At 42.4% G+C, this 16,538-nt stretch overlaps 2 protein-coding genes across 4 annotated transcripts; one reads left to right on the top strand and one right to left on the bottom strand.

Moving 5' to 3' along the window:
- Positions 1 to 277: 277 nt before the first annotated feature.
- med1l (mediator complex subunit 1-like) lies at positions 278 to 9,788 on the bottom strand. Of its 3 annotated transcripts, none has more exons than XM_079361918.1 (17): positions 9,142 to 9,788; positions 7,306 to 7,406; positions 6,232 to 6,307; positions 6,083 to 6,137; positions 5,835 to 5,961; positions 5,731 to 5,759; positions 5,506 to 5,577; positions 5,340 to 5,414; positions 4,775 to 4,851; positions 4,036 to 4,101; positions 3,853 to 3,964; positions 3,624 to 3,748; positions 3,381 to 3,499; positions 3,080 to 3,278; positions 2,873 to 2,968; positions 2,137 to 2,239; positions 278 to 1,920 (listed from the first exon to the last, which is right to left on the bottom strand). In XM_079361918.1, exons 2-17 carry the CDS (start codon positions 7,396 to 7,398, stop codon positions 1,560 to 1,562), a joined length of 1,785 nt encoding a protein of 594 aa, XP_079218044.1. In that variant the 5' UTR covers positions 7,399 to 7,406; positions 9,142 to 9,788; the 3' UTR covers positions 278 to 1,559. The 3 variants fall into 3 exon arrangements, with proteins under 3 accessions (XP_079218044.1, XP_079218042.1, XP_079218043.1); XM_079361916.1 differs by lacking the exon at positions 9,142 to 9,788 and adding an exon at positions 8,383 to 9,072; XM_079361917.1 differs by lacking the exon at positions 9,142 to 9,788 and adding an exon at positions 7,906 to 7,994.
- Positions 8,056 to 15,698, top strand: ralaa (v-ral simian leukemia viral oncogene homolog Aa (ras related)). Its single transcript, XM_079361919.1, has 5 exons — positions 8,056 to 8,384; positions 10,541 to 10,738; positions 10,856 to 11,064; positions 11,271 to 11,445; positions 12,236 to 15,698. Exons 2-5 carry the CDS (start codon positions 10,625 to 10,627, stop codon positions 12,356 to 12,358), a joined length of 621 nt encoding a protein of 206 aa, XP_079218045.1. The 5' UTR covers positions 8,056 to 8,384; positions 10,541 to 10,624; the 3' UTR covers positions 12,359 to 15,698.
- The last annotated feature ends 840 nt before the right edge of the window (positions 15,699 to 16,538 follow it).

Here is a 16,538-nt window from a genome sequence, read left to right as displayed (position 1 = left end):
GTGTTGAATTAATGCTGTTATATTGATGTAGAGTGTTGTTTTGTTTTGAGCTCTTCTGTATCTGGGACTTCTTGTTTGTGCTAAACAAAACAAAAAAAAAGTCTATTTATATGTTTGCATTAAAACAATTTTAACATTTGCAAGTAGGCTATACAAGGTTGGTGCTTAGACTTACATTTAACACACTTTTTATAGTCAAAGCTTAATAGGCTCTAACGACAGTAAACAAACAAATAAACACATCTCATAAGCCTCCAACAAAACTAAACAGCAGAAGTGAAGAAGAAAATCTTTATTAAATACAAAAATAAAAGCATTCAATGAGGTTTATTGTCATTTTAGAGCCTGTTAGTACATACAAATGAAATTAGGTAATCCCTAACCTGTTTAAAAAAAGGAAGCTATAATATAAAATAGAAACAGTGACAAATATGATTTGTCTGAGTATTAAAAAAAGACAGTCTGTGTTATGAAAACAAACTTTACGCTCCTCTGCTTCTTTAACATTCAAGGGTGCCATCACAGGTGGTACTTTTATAGGTTCAGGCTCAGCCAATCAGAGCGGAGGACACATAATCTCTGAAATATTCAGAGGATAGGCCTCCATACTGAAAGCAGAGAATAGTTTCACTGCACATGTCGGAGAGTTTCCATGAATAGCAGCCGCGCAGGTCATTGGATACCTACAAGTTAAAGCTCTGGACTAAAAGCAGTTGTCCTCTGCTGACAGGTGATTTAATAATCTGGATACTTGTGGAAATTCTTTTCTAAACACACACAGACTGTGGATGATGAAAGCGTGGTATTTTTGTCTTTACTGACCTGCTTTATCCTCTGATGAGATCACAATGGGCAACAACATCGCACCCACCGTTTCAGCTCAAATCTGGACTCACAAAAACTCCAGAGCAACTTTTTAATAGCAGAGCTGAAATCATTCAAATAAACTAAATCACCATTTTTAATATTTGTTTGGCCATGTGTGTAGGAAAAAGTCACATTTATGAAGGCTATGACTTTTTTTTTTATTCCACAGAGATGCAGTCACACAACCAACCACTTTTACAGTGCAAAAAAAAAAAAAAAAAAAAGGTAAAAAAAACTCCAAAACAAAAGAAGTATTTTCATGTCTAAGCTCCTCCCCTTCCATTATTTATACATCTAGCAGAGCTATTTCTTCCTCCAGTGTCCAGTTGGTTGATCTCTGTTTTGCTCTTACCAGCCATAGAGAATGCGTCCTGCGCTCTAACAATGTTTGATTGGCTCACATGGTACCAATCAAGTGGCTCTTGGCTGTCTGAGGGAGAGAGGTCAAACGCCAAACCTCAAACCTTTACAGCCGTCGCTCTCTGCCACGCTGGAATGCAGAGTAAGAAACACCACAGGAATAAAAAAACAAAACCCTAACAAGATAAATTACATTTTCTGACCTAATACAAGTTAGAAAAAGTAAATATAACGTCTGTACAAAATCGCTTTATTGAAGTCTTTTTAAAAAAAAAAAAAAAAAAAAAAGAAATTTTAAAGGCTTTATCTTTGAGGTCACCACATGAACAGGTTCAGATCGGCTCTGACAGTTGTCCGTTGCTGGTCACCCACGGGGGGAAGACACCCGCAGGTGGAGTGTACGTGTACAGGTCGACCGCAGGACTTGTGTTTATTTCCGGGTGCAGCTCCGAGTTGGACAGAGACACAGCGTAGCAGGCTGACCCTGAAACACTCGAGCTCTCCTCTGGCACAGATGCACTCTGGGAGAGCGTGGTGGTGGAGGCGCTGTCGTTGTCGGTCACGGCGCCGTTAGAGGGAGCACAGTGGTCATTTTCGGCCTCTGTGGTGTCCGGGAGGCGGGGAGAAAGTGGGGCAGAGGTGAGCTCCAGCTTGTTGTATAAGCTCCTCAGGGTGACGGGGATGGACACAGACCTGGGAGACAACAGGAAGGATCAGGCTGTCAACTATCATTGTCCATCTTATTATCTCTTGGACAAACCTCACTTTCTCCTCCTGACTTTCCTTCGTCTGTCTAACACTCTGATTTTAAATGTGCAATATATATGAAAGCTACGCGTTATTCGAACATGTTTCATTCTGTATCAGACTGGAAAGAAAGAAGGAGCTGATCACACTTTGAAGCCATACCTCGTCACCACAGTCGAGAGGTATTCCTCCACGGAGGGCTCGCCGATCCCTGCTCCGAACAACGTGCACGTAATGAGGCGGGAGTCCGACACATTCAGCAGCACTGGGCCAAACACAAAGAAACCTTCATGATTATTCGTCAATAGATTTAAACACATAACTCATTATTGTAAACGTGATGCATGTCTGGAGTTTTGAGAAGGAGCAGGTCGTCTCCAGGTCGTCTTTATCAGATAGTGACTTCACCTCGACATGGTCCAGCTTCAATGATCTCATCCTATACGAACGAAATGCAATCCGCATCTGCTCGGACTTCGATGATGTCGCTCACATACAAAGAAAGATCACATCTCACAAAGAGTAAGTAGAGGAAAGACGTGATTGTATATAGATAACAAATCCTCAGGTCGTGTTTTCATGCCATGTGCACGAGGGGGTTAAAAAAAAAAAAAAAAAAAAAAAAAAAAAAGTCGTCGTCCTTCATCAGAAAAGTTCTCGATCTGTGCCGCGACTGAAATACTCAAAAAACAACAATCATGATAAAAAAAAAGGCCCTCACAAACAGGGCACCAGTGGCCTAGCGGTTTGTTTGCATGCCTATCGGCTGTAGACCTCAGGTTCAAATCCGACCTGGTTCCTGTCCTTGCATGTCATTCCCCCCTCTGATATCTGACTTTACCCACTGACCCGTCTCTACAGTAAAAGCCCCAAAATCAAACAAAAACCAGCCACTCACAAACAGCAAGGGAGTCGGTGTTGGGTCTCTGGAACGTCACAGAGAAGCTTCTGTCAGACTCTGGAAGGACTTCAAAGTGCAGGTCACACCCCAAATCTGACGGCCAATTTAACACAACAGATACGTTTCCTCTTCGTCAGTTTCACATTGACAGCTTTTATACATTTGATCTGATTTCACGATGGCTGAAAAAAAATATTCTTCCACCTGTTGTGTGACGCTGAGAAGAGAGACAGCTCCCCAGCAGGGTGTTAATGGCACACTGATGTCGGAGCAGCTCCAGCACGGCGGGGACGTGGGACGGCTGGGTGAAGGGGATTGTGTGCACCACGGCAGCACCTTGGGCAGGCAGCTGCCATACAGCTCCGGGGAGAACATACCTGTGAATCCCGTCACCTGAGGGAGACTAGAGGAGAAGATAAAGCGCCGACGCAGGAAGTTGAGTGCTTGAACAGAACATGATTTCGTTCTAGCAGGTGAGGTTGATCTTAAAGCCAAACATGCACACCACTTTAAAAACAGCATCCTGCTCATGTGACGTCTCCTGCTGGGTGTTTGCACTTGAACGTCTCATCAGAAGCTTGGGTAATGGCGCCCACTGCAGGCCAACATCTGGTATGGTCACGTCTGTGATTTATTATAGAGGAAGAAAATAAAATCTTCTTAGGGTAAAAGAAGAATAAAAAAAAGCCACTAATTTCATGAGATATTTTTGATGATAAAAAAAAAAAAAAAAAAAACCTGGCTTCACCTGTAATCTGGCTGATATCGTTTATGAAAGACGCCATCATCGGTATTGCCGGCTGCAGTTTGAGAAGAAAGACGGCTGGGAATGTCTCATACGACCCCTCGCTCGACGGCAGGGACACAGGATTACTGCCACGGGACACAATTTGAAACACCACAGGCATTCACATTCTGCGTGAGGTGTAAAATGAGCAGCGTCCTGCCGAGTGAGAGATGAAACCGTAACGTGTTACCCCCGGGGGTCCAGCTGTGCAGGCTGCGAGATCACAGACGCCACCTGAAGCTTGTGTGGAACATCACTGTCCCCCACAGTCACCTGGGCCGCATAGATGACTCTCTCGGTATCTGACCCGGAGGAGAGAGATTTGTTAGGACTTTACACGAAACAACACGTCAAGTGTTGTTTTGCAGCTTACGCAGATCTGACGTCTCCGTCTTCCCATCAGTACGGGTGGTGAAGAAGTGGATCAGAAGAGGGCAATCTAGAAGGAGAAACTGAATATAAACTGCACAAACGATGAGCACATAAAATCACCCTCTACTCACTAAAATGACGCTCTTTAGAGTGAAGTTTCCTTTTTGTAGTGATGTCTGAATTATGAGCGAGAATTTTTGTAAGGTTTGTCCAGGACTCGTATTCCACAATGCATTGTGAAAAGCAGTGTACATCCAGTAACTGAGTAATACATGTACCATCATGCATTGCGGTGCAAAGCTTTGAGAAGTGGAAAGGGAGGTTTAACCGCTCTCATCCCGACAGGTTGGCCGATGAGAAGAGCCGACCAGCAGGAACAGAAAAAAAGTTCTGATCTTTTTGCATTTTTACCCCAAAAAAAAAAAACAACAAACATTTTTACAAAAAAGAAACTCCTGATGTGGATGCACCAAATAATGAACTGTGGTGTGAAACTGTTGAATTACTTTAATAAATATACTGTATTCTATATGAATTTATTATGTTTAAATATAAAGTTAGATGTGTAAAATGAATGTTGTTGTTCATTATTGATTGCTGCCCTTTCCAATAGGGTGAAAGCAACATCGTCATCGCAGGGCCGTGGTGAGAAGACGTGTAGTGTCATTAACAACGTGCAGGTCTGCAGAGTTCACCACAGAGATCCTTCTATGTAGGGTGTACTGGATGAATGTGTTCACCTTCTTTTCCAGTTATCAGGGACCCCATCCGGCCATTGTTAGTCTCGTCCACGTCAGGGTCAAAGTCTTTCGGTGCCCTGAAAGCAAAACAAATATATTTTTCCTTCCTGATGTTTCTCTTCATTTGTATTTTTTATACGTATAAAGAAGCAAAATGAGATCGGCACACCAAGCAGCTCCTGTCGACCCGATCGATCAGGGTTAGGGTAACCACATGGGACCCTTCAAGACAACCTGCTGTTCCCGAGTCTTGAGGAACTCATCAACAAATCCTTTGAAATGGGAGCTCCTTGGTGTGTGGAGGATTTTTTTTTTTTTGATCCGGCCTCCACTCAGGGATGATTTATTTTTGTTTATTACTTTTAATATAAATCATGGATTTGTGAAAAATGACTTTAAGGTTTAGATCTAAAAGTCATAAACTTACATTTCTATTTTATTCCCTAAATATTAGTCAAAATCTTACTTCTTTTTTTTAAAACAATTAACCCTTTCATTGATGCTTCATTCAATAAATATTTTGTATGCGTCTGTGTACATTTTTTGTCCAGTTTTTGTTTTTCACCTTGGCAACTGTGATATTTGCTGCAGGTCTTTCCCGAGCCATTGTAGAGAGGCAAACAACTTTGATCTGAGTTCACTGGAACAAAACAAAAGGAAGAAAAAAAAAAAGCATTACTGGAGGTCGGAAATGATGACGGTAAAAGAATGTTTCTTGAGGAGTTTGTTACTTGTCTCCAGGGATGTTGTACTGCGCGTAGAGGCCTTCAAGCTTCACGGAGAACTCTGCAAAATCTTTGGACCTGCAGCCAAAACGTAAACCTTCATCTCGAGCCAATTTGAATAATCGTGATCATCAAACGATCCGTCTTATTCAAATCTTGTTGCGGACGGAATAACGATGCTGCTAGTTGCCTTTAAACTTCAACCTTAACATGTTCTGCTCTACTACTTACCTCAGCAGCTGGAGAAAGGTCTCACTGGACTGAAAGACAATAAAACAGTTTTTTATCACTCAGATAAACTGAGAAACATTTGTAGGAACTGTTGGAAGACTTACAACAGGAGGTGCTCCATGCGGGGCAACTTTGACCTCCTTCACCTCGCCACACGGCAGCAGCACCACCTCCAGGTAGAAGAGATCAGCTGTCAGGTAGCATGTAACATCCGTTATGTGGAAGCCCATTCTGCAGCAGAAAGAGAGAGGAATGATTGTGCCATCACAACACAACAATATGAACATGTTGCCGTTGACAGGAGACGTTAAAAAAAAAAAAAAAAAGCTGCAGTGGGAAAGCAACGCTGTACCGTTGTTGTTTGGCAATCACTTCCAGACGAGACTTCATGGTGTTCATATTAGACACTGAAACCGACAAAGACCAACTCGCTCACATTTAAAAAGGGAATGACATTGATTAAAACATACAAACAGAATCATAAACATGCAGTGTGTTTACCATTCAAGACTTCCTGGAGCCTTTCCAGGGATCTAACCAGCGGCTCACAGGGTTTGGACACATCTCTGGATTTGTCCTATTGGGGGGGACAAAGAGGAAAAAACAACAATGGTGCCATTGTGTGACAGTGTCCTCCTTGTGTAAACAGTCTTTGGTCCTCCGCTAGAATCCAAACTGCACGACACCCTGCTAGGGGGGGGGGGGGGGGGGGGCGTTGTCATTTGGATGCGTTGCACATTTGGGTGTTTTTATAAGCCGTGCATGCATATGAGTGCGTGCAAATATGTCATGAATTGCCCTCAGGAGAAGCCTGGTCCTACAAAATCCTATTCTGCTTCACTGCTGGCAGGAAACTCTATGACTCGCCCCAGCTGCCTTATCCCTTTAGGACCACACATCTCTTCAGACCACCGCCTAATCTTAACCAGACCCCAGAGACTGACCAGTGCCAAGCTCCACTTTCTATGTATTATCTGCCCCGCTGCTCCACCCATGACAAATCTTCTGAAAACGAACACACCCACACTAAGCCTAAGTGTACAAGTTGGTTAACCAGTGCTACCTCCTTTAATCTAAAATAACGTAGGCGTTTATGAACTGTACCTTTGGATCCTTAAACATGAACGGAAAACATTTACATTTTCCTAAGAACAGAGCAAAAAGGTTAATAAGGATGAATATTTTATGCAAAAGATGGAAGCTGAAGTAATAGCATTTTCAAACATGATAGTGCCAAAGCCTCACAAACCCTAAAAACAACTTCTACAGATACTGAAGTGTATCCAAGTAACAGTGAATGCACGGCCTGCTGACCCAACAACAAAGACTCATGTGTTCCGGGACAGATGATCTCAGTGCATCTATCAGTGCATCGCCACACCAGTTTCTGATTCATAGCACGTCACCATATTGGAAAAGCCATCCACAAACCAGTCAGACAACTAAAGCAGAACTACTTTTAATCAGCGTTGCAAATGGGAATAGGATGTGATTTGAAGAGGCCTTGCTAACAGGGGAATCAAAATAATAAGCGTTGAAGATATCAGTGGCAGAGCACGATGGGGTTAATCCTACCATGCATCTTCGAACAAGCTGAAAGGTTTCATTCCATGACTTTTCTGCATATTTCAAGTGCAGGTCAGAGATTTGGATGGACTTCCCCTTCATCACTGAAACTTTAAAAAAAAAAGAGAAGAAAAAACATCACTAGTATCCACAAGCTGGAAAATATGAAAGGATAAGACAACAATTAAATGATAAAAGGGTTCATGTTAAATTAAAATGAATTTAAAAATTATAAATTGAGGGTGCAGGTGGTGTAGTGGTTGGTGCCCCTGAGGCTGTGGTCCTCCAGGCAACAACCCGGGTTCAAGTCTGACCTGCATGTGGCTGCTTTCCTGCATGTCATTTCTCTTTCTCGCTATCCCTCTCTTTCCTATCTCTACAATAAAGGCCCAAAAAGCCCTTAAATAACCTTTTAAAGAAAAAATCTAAATTGTACATTGATAAATGTCACATATAAAGACAAGTTAAATCGTCAAATTTGGCTCTCTTTTTTTAACAGTTTTAAACTTGAATCCCTCATACATTAAGGCATTATCTTCAATTTAAGGCAATTAGTTTTTAATTTACAAATAAATAGTTGAAATGTGAAGTTGTGTGCAGTTTAATTACCTGGCTCTTGAATGTGTATTCACTGTTTCTGCCTCCCCTTGAACAAACGTGCCAACATTTATGCAGATTAGCTAATTAATCAATTATCATGCATGTTTAATCCACTTCCTTTAAACCCTTATTTTGTGTTTAAACCACATTAAAGCTACATCACTGGTTTGACTCTGTAACTGGGAGGGATGTTTTTGTGTGTGTCTGTGTGTAAAAGAAGGAGAGAAATGAGTGTTGGATTCACGAAGGAGAAGTAAACCTGAGTGTTGTGTGTCTCTCCCAGGCGGGCGGGCGTTGTCAGACTGAACCGAGCCCACAGGACGAGCAGTCAGTCTGCGGCTAAACAAGCTACCCGCCCCAAGTCTCTGGAGTTAGCCACGCAGCTAGCCATGAGCTAACAAGCAGCTAGCTGAGTCTTTTTTTCATTTCGCCACCTTATTTCAACCTTCGTGAAGAGTCGAGCCGGGCGAGTACTGTTTTAATTACCTGTAAGTATTCTCATTTTAGCAATACGCATTGCCAAGTCGACTCTTGTTGCTTGTATTTGCCCTCATCATGGCATCTTTTTTTTTTTTTGAGGTTGTGATTAGCTGCTCGTTATCGCCTGCTAGCTGGCTCGCGAGGAAGCTGCTGAGTTTGAAAAGGGTCAGACCTGACATCTGTTGCAAGGAGTATGAAATGTTAAAATATGTCTTTTATGTGTCATTTGAGCTGCCACGCTCATCTTGAACTTCTTCAGATGTCAATTTAGTTAGTTTAGTCAGTCAGCTAGCTGCGTCGCCCACTGTCTCCACCTGCTAGCTCGTTTAGCCCCAGTTGACATGACAACAGCTAACTTGCTAATAAGTTAACTTGATCATTTGAAGGGTTGGTGTGTCGTTTAATGAGTTTTTCTCAGCTGTGTTTTTATTTTAAAGGCAGGCTGTACATGTCTTTGCTCGACTCGGTGTGTGTTTGTGTCTTATGTGTGTAGCCCATTATTAGTATTCAAGGCTGAGCCAGCATTAACACTTGTTTATTGTATGATGTGATGACACACCTAAAGTAATAACAGAGCCACCTCAACATGAAGTCACCGTTTTAAACTTACTGACTTGTCGCTGTCATTTAGTGACGTTATTAAGTTTAATCTGCATGACCCTACTGTCGAAAACAACTTGAACATTGCAGGCTTTTCTTCAGGACTTAAAAAACACTAACACATGGATAAACCTTATTATCACCTACATATTGTAGGAAACATACCTCAGCAGATTTTCATCCTTTCAGTGACTGTTTAAGTGGTTAAGTAAAAGGACATTTCCTTAAGCTCTAAGTTGTTGTATTGACTTTCAGTTTTGTTAATTTGTAGATAGACCTATTGGCTGCTTTCCCATATCTGTATCCCTTTCCCCCTCCATCGGGCCTGGACTCTGCACAACAGCACTAACACACACTTAAGAACCCCACATGTTATTCCCATAGTCTTCTTGGACGGTCTGCTGTGGGGAAATAGACTGCTAAGATAGCTTTGGCATGTGTCACATTTTATCCGCTCCTGTCCAAAGTTTGGAAATTACTGCCAGAGGCTTTTAAAAACAGGTTATATTTCTTTGCTGAAATGGCTTTTACAGGTTCGACTTGTAAAACAAGAATTTGACTACTATTTAGTTTGACTTGCTGTAAACAAATACAACGTTGTGTTTGCATATGTTTCTTGTTTGGTTTGCTCCAAGGGTGCCAGGAGCAGTATTTTCCCTTTGCTTGTAGTTGTCAGACAGATTGACTGTCTGTTTTAATGTAATTAAATGACTTTGCCATTACAGGGGAGCTCCTCATTCATTACCATGCTGCTCTACACAAGACAGACCAGCACACTGTTTTCACTTCAAGCTTTTATATTCACACACATGTCCGGTCGAAGGAAGTCAAGACTTAAGCATGCACCTTGTGATCCACATCTGTACGTACGTTAACGTGCAAAGACTCATGCCAGTGTTCCACTCTGTGTTGTTTCTAAACACCTGGCCTCACTAAATGACAGTTTTGTCGTCTTTCTTCGACCATTTGACCAACGGAGACGTGCAGAATTAAGCGTACACGAGTGAGTAACCTCACAAGAAACGTGTTCAGTATGAAGCAGGCAGAATAATAAAGGACTCATGATATCGTCTGTCTTGAAATAGTTTCATAAAGTCATCTTAAATCCTGCATTGCTTTGTGTTGTAGCAGTGTTTCATGATTCTTACTTATACCGTGTCCCATATTGGATCAAACGCTTGCTCAAATTACATTTTCCAGTGTTCAAATGTCAGTGTGTGTGTGTGTGTGTGTGTGTGTTCACTCACTCACTCACTTTGTTTGTCGGAGGACGGTTAATCTTTTTGAGGATGCATAACTGCAGGGAGGAGTGATAATAAAAAATACTGATTACAAAGCAGGTTTTAATGCCTCAGCCTCGTGCCAGTGAGTCATGACTTCATTCTGTGTCGCTGTAATCGTAACCACGTACGGGAAACAATCTTTTGCACAGCTAGTTTCTCCTCGTTTCATTTTCCTGCCTCCGGGATGACGGCTTTGCAATCTAACTGTAGAAATGAGTTCTGGAGGCTCGGAAACGATGGATGAAACGTCTTCAGATTTTTCCCCTCTTGTGTCTCCCCAGGACTTTTTTTTCCCCCCAGGTCATCATTTCACACAGTCCTTCCCCTCCATCTCCAACACTCGGATCTCTCGCCACAAAGAGACCATGGCAGCTGCTAAGCCAAAAGGGCAGAACTCCCTCGCCCTTCACAAAGTGATCATGGTGGGCAGCGGTGGTGTTGGGAAATCGGCCCTCACTCTCCAGTTCATGTATGACGAGGTGAGTAAGACGCTCCGCAGCAGCCTGGTGAGATTCACAAGTCGTTAGAGTTTTCGGAAAAGCGGGCAGGTTGACCACAGTTGTTGGCATGTTTTTTTCCCCTTCTCCCTCTCCTAGTTTGTGGAAGACTACGAGCCCACCAAAGCTGACAGTTACAGGAAGAAAGTGGTGCTGGACGGAGAGGAGGTCCAGATCGACATCCTCGACACGGCTGGACAAGAGGACTACGCAGCCATCCGAGATAACTACTTCCGCAGCGGCGAGGGTTTTCTCTGCGTCTTTTCCATCACAGAACTGGAATCATTCGCAGCTACAGTAGACTTCAGGTCTGGTAGTGTTTCAGTGAGACTCATTAGGAGTTAATGACAGCTCCCCATTAGATTTTCCTCCTCCTGTTTAAGTGTGGTTTTGACTTTAAGGATCATCATAAAGAGCAAATGTATTTTTTTCAGTTTCACCTCGTTCACGTTTCACTTAAGCGTAAGCGCTTGTTTTACATAATTCATGGCTGATGGGCACTTCCTGTTTGCAGAGAGCAGATCCTGCGAGTGAAGGAGGACGAGAACGTACCCTTTCTCCTGGTCGGCAACAAGTCGGACTTGGACGACCGACGGCAGGTCAGCGCAGACGAGGCGAAGGCGCGCGCCGAGCAGTGGGGTGTGTGCTACGTGGAGACTTCTGCCAAAACCCGTGCCAATGTCGACAAGGTACGTTTGACTAGCTTAAGAAAAGGCCTCCCTGACCTACTGTGTGTCCAACAGTTACAGTGAAAGCACGACCAGAGCAAACGAAGTGCAACCAGCAACTATACGACTACGAGGGCAGAGCTTTGATGAATAAATCACAGCTGAAGAAATGAAATTATGAAACGCCTGCTCCTGTTATGAATTGGACTGAATCTGAATCTGATGTTTTACGAGCTACAAAAACAAACCAGACCATCAGCCTACATGTGGACTGTTTTTCCTGTTTATTTCTAGTCATTAAAACCCCTGGAACAGCTGCAGACCGGCAGGTGTCAGACAAAGTGATGAGCAGCACGCTGCATACATCCCCACTCTCGTCTATGTTTTGATTTACAGCACAGATTTACACTTCGGCTAAAAAGCTCCAACTTTCACACGTAGCACAAAAATCATCAGAGAGATGAGAAGTACAGGCCAAATAAACACAACTCCATAGTTGCTCACAGGAGCTTTGAGGACGTTGCCCATACACTGCTGTGCTGCATGTGCAGTAAAGTGAGGAAAGTGTTGTAAATGATGACGTTAGAGCGCACTCTGCTGGACATACTTCCTGTCAACGTAATATAATCCAAAGTATTGATCTCTGGATTGCATGTTTAAATAGTGTCACATCAGCACATGATTAAATGATATGCCCATATATGGATCCAGGCCAGGATTGGCTCAATAATATAATCTAACTGAAGTATCCGTCTGGCTCTTGTGTGAGCATTGAGCTTCAACCCCGTCCTCTTTGTATTTCTTCCAACAGGTCTTCTTTGACCTGATGCGAGAGATCCGGGCGAGGAAAATGGAGGACAGCAAAGAGAAGAACGGGAAGAAGAAAAGCAAAAGTCTGGCCAAGAGAATCCGAGAGAGATGCTGTATTTTATAGGGGTAAAAGAGAGCAGGGCAGCTGCTACTGTACATATACATTTCTCAGACTTTTGCATTTATTTTGTGCCGATAACCCGACCATGACTCTCTCATGTCTCTGGCTCGCAGGACATCTGACCGTATGTCGGGGAGTAGTAGGGTGGCACTCCATACACCATTTATAGCTCTAACTTTTTATGTGCTGACACTCCAAATAATTTATCTACTCTCTCTCTGTCTCCCTCTGACCACATTGCAGAGTGTAATAAATGGATGGTGTTTATTTCGGTCTAAGCTTGACAAGAGGCTAAGCCCTGAAATGTAGAAAAAAAACATTACAAAAAAAAAACCTTTCAGTGTAAAGTTTGATGTGCAAAATATATTCCGACAGCTGTGCAGTTCAAAAAGAAAAGAGAAGAATTGAAAGTGTCATAGCCGAGGTTTTAACGGGGAACTGGATTGTGGTTAGGAAATAAACGCTAAGAGACTCAGTGTCAACCCAGATTTCATCAAGTGCCACAGAGGAGATGAATTCACTGCACTGGTGAGTCGATGAAGCATCTTAATTGATCAGTTTGACGCCATCCCTTTTTGTTGTTTTACACCTGACTTGTCATATGGGGTGAAGAATCCAAACTCCATCTTTGATTGTTTTCGTTCACTTCTTCTTCTTCTCCGTACGATAAGGGCACCGACGTCTGCTTTCCCTTCCCCTTTTCGCGTCACCTGTGTCGCCATCGTTCCCCTTGAGCTAGTGAGGGAGTTATCAACACTTGAACTTTGTTTTTCAATTCTAACATTTCAGGAGTTTCACCTCACTCTGCTCATTTCTGCGATTCAGGAATCCCTGGTGCTGTGATGAAAGGCGATTCCAACAACACTACGTCCTTTACATGCCGTCTTTAACCCTGGAGCTGATCGAACACATCGCCTCCAGTCATGTAAAGATTTATTTTGCCAATACGACTTCTCCTGGCTCAGACTTTGAATCACAACCTAAATGTATTTCTGAACAGGGACTTGCGTGCGATTTTTGAACTGATGGATTTAAAGACGTAAAACATCTGGAACGAATGCACGCGAGGTGATGCCTGTCCAAAAATCAAAAGTTGCTCTCAGTCACCAAAGAAAAAAAGCTAGCTAGCACAAACAAGTGCCCACTTAGAAAAAAAAGGAAGTAATGACAACTTGCTAATAGTGAGCATGAAAGGAAAGCACCCGGTGTTTGTGTACAAACTCTCTTTGTGAAAGTGATGGTGGCAAAGGTTGAGGAAGTTTTTAAAGGCCTGAGAAAGGGGCGCGACATTTCCGAGGGATTTACTAGTTCATGTACAGTGCATCACTGTTGCCTCTCTGTCCATTGTGAATGTGAACAAACCCCCTCCCCCCTCCCCCTCCCCTTTCCCATCCTGTTTGCCTGTAATCTGAGGCTGCCAATGATGTGTAGAGTTTGCAGCTTGTTGAGGTTTCTGCTTTGTTTACCTTTTTAGTACATTTTGTGTAAGGCTACCTGATTTTATAATGCTGTAGTTACTACGTAGTGGAGTATCATTTGATCTTGCTGGTGAAGTTCTAACTTTACACGTAAAGATTGACACAGTGTAACCAAAAAAAAGAGCTGAAAATTGTCCCAAACCACACTGTGAAATCTCCCCCTCCTTTCTGAAGGTTTCCCTTTTATCACTGAGCCACTCTTCACTTTGTTTCAGCTTTGAAAACTGTCCTCTTATTTATATAATTTAATATTAAGTCAGCTGCCCAGTGGTTGTTGCTACATTTCACTCTGACCCTGTTAAAGTCATTTCATGAACACTAAAAAATGCCCGACGCTGGAGTCTATGCAAAAATCATAGTTTTGATTGCAAAGAGAGGAGAAACAATTTGAGACTCTGTCAGAGACTAAATCACTTTAACTAATACTATAATAATTATACTGAAGCATTTAAGCTGGTTAGAAAACCCAGTGTACCTAAACACTTTAAATTGTCTTAAAAAATATTTAAAAATGTCATGTCTTCATTTTGTCATGGACACTAACAAGTCTTTCTTCACTGGAGGATTTGTTGATCACAGACTGTTCAAAAGAAGTGGACGTGACTGTTGTGACATCATTTATAGGTTTACAAACCGACTGTTTGAAGCTCTGAATCATATTTATCGACTGTCGCCACGTTTAATTTATTTATTTTTAGTGTTTTAGAAGTATTTGGATGTCAGGGTCGATGCACATTGAGACGTCTCTAATCTGGTTGACAGATTACAATTGAAGAAACTAACGAGTCACGGGCAGACACAAGCTGAAGCTTAGCTGGCTTCATTATCTTTACCACCCGTTACGCTCTCAAAACACAATTTAGAAAAGGAGCATCATGCTGCGGTTATCGTACAGACTTTAAACCTCCAGCAGAGACCTTCAAATCTGCACCAAACATCGACTGAGGATGGTCAGTGTGACTTCGGCGTGCACACAAGTGGAGTCCGCTCCTGCTGACCGTCACCAGCTCGTGTTCAAACATCTTCAGCTAGAATCCACTTCTCCTTTATCGTCTGTGCTTTGTGACACGCGTCGTCGTTTTCATCGCAAACAGACAGGACTGCAGAAGAGTGTCCGAAGCATTTCTTGGAAACTGAAAAAAATAAGCACACCGCAGAGACTTTTTAAAGACGAGGCAAAGTCGACGAACCCAAACGTGTTGGGACGTCACGACAACTGAATGCTTTCGAAGGCAGTTTGAGCTGATACTTCTTAAGGGCTAACCTCCCAGTACACCACACCGCGATCCAAACACCCCCGAAAGTTACAGAGACAGAAACGGACATCTAGTGTCGTTAGCTTACGATCGTAACATTAAACCCCCCCCGGCGTGTGTCTTCAGTGTCGATGACTGCAGAAGCTACTAAATGTGAAGTGACCACCGTCGTGCTTGCTTTCTCCTAACATCGGCTTTACAGTCTAATTCCTGTTTCAGTGCTTTTTCAAGAGCAAATATTTCTCTTTATAATTCTGTTCTTTGTCTTCATGTCGAGTTTGAATAGACTTAATGGCCCTTCTGTTTTCAATGGAACTGATGGGGTGATACTAAAAGCGATCTGTGTGTGAAAGTTATGAGCGAAACTGTCTTTCTGGGTATTCAGATAACTTGTTCTGCCTTTTTATATAAATACCCTCGGAGTAAAAAGTAGATATATAAATGTCTTTTGATTGGATGGTTGTGTCTTTCCTTCATGCTGACTTTCTTTTGAACATAACCACTAATGTAGCCTATCTGTCTGTGAATGCAAGAGGTGAAGCTTACATTTCAATTCATTTTTTGTGAGTTCTTTGGAAATGGCAAATAAAGTGGATATTACTAATAACACCTTCTATAATGTATTCAATGATTTCTTTGTGTGAAGGTTTCTATGCTGAGTTGTTTTCACACATTGAGCACACAGACTCTTATGGGACGTCACCAGACCACAGTCGGAGCTGTTATTCCGACTGTTTCAGAATTATTAGGAGAAAAGAAGTACAATAATGTTCTGAGCAGTGCACTATAGATTAGGGACATCTTTTCTATACTTTATTTTCCTTAAGGAAAATTCTTGTTAACTTTTTGATACTCTGTTATTGACTGACATGGACAAACAGGACCTGTGGACATGCAAGGGAAGTTTATTTCTGCCGTAATAGAGAGGTGTGCCAGGGCTGTTTGGAGTTTGGTGCCTGCCCAAGGGCACCTCGGGAAGTAACCTGACACCTCTCCAGGAACTTTCCATACTTTCCTGTATGTCCTGACATATTTACAGACTCAGTGGTTTGAAACCAGTAACTCAGTCTGGACTCCACATTTTGCTGCTCATGAATATCCTGAATATGCTGATACCACCTGCAGACCCACCTGATCATGTATGTACTGATTAGAAACTTGAAACTGCGGCATGTTAAAGTCAGCCATTGTGAATCAGCCATTTTGCAAAAGCTGATGTTGACGAGAGAAAACCTGAGGAATTGCATTTCATTGTTCATGAAGAATACCTACAAAATGTCAATCTTTTTGTAAGGGGTACAAATATTTTTTTTTATATTTTATTAAAGAGGACATATTATAGCCCTTTTACAACTTTTCAAACAGTCCGTGCTCTGTGCTCTAAATGAAACATCTGTGCTGTGCTTTGGTCCAAATATAACATGGGTCAAGCACCAGAGGAGGTTTGTG

The sequence above is a fragment of the Symphodus melops genome (genome assembly GCF_947650265.1).
Source record: "Symphodus melops genome assembly, chromosome: 14".
In the NCBI taxonomy this organism is placed as follows: Eukaryota; Metazoa; Chordata; class Actinopteri; order Labriformes; family Labridae; genus Symphodus; species Symphodus melops.
The sequence above is the reverse complement of the archived record's forward strand: the minus strand, read 5'-3'. Positions and strand labels throughout refer to the sequence as shown.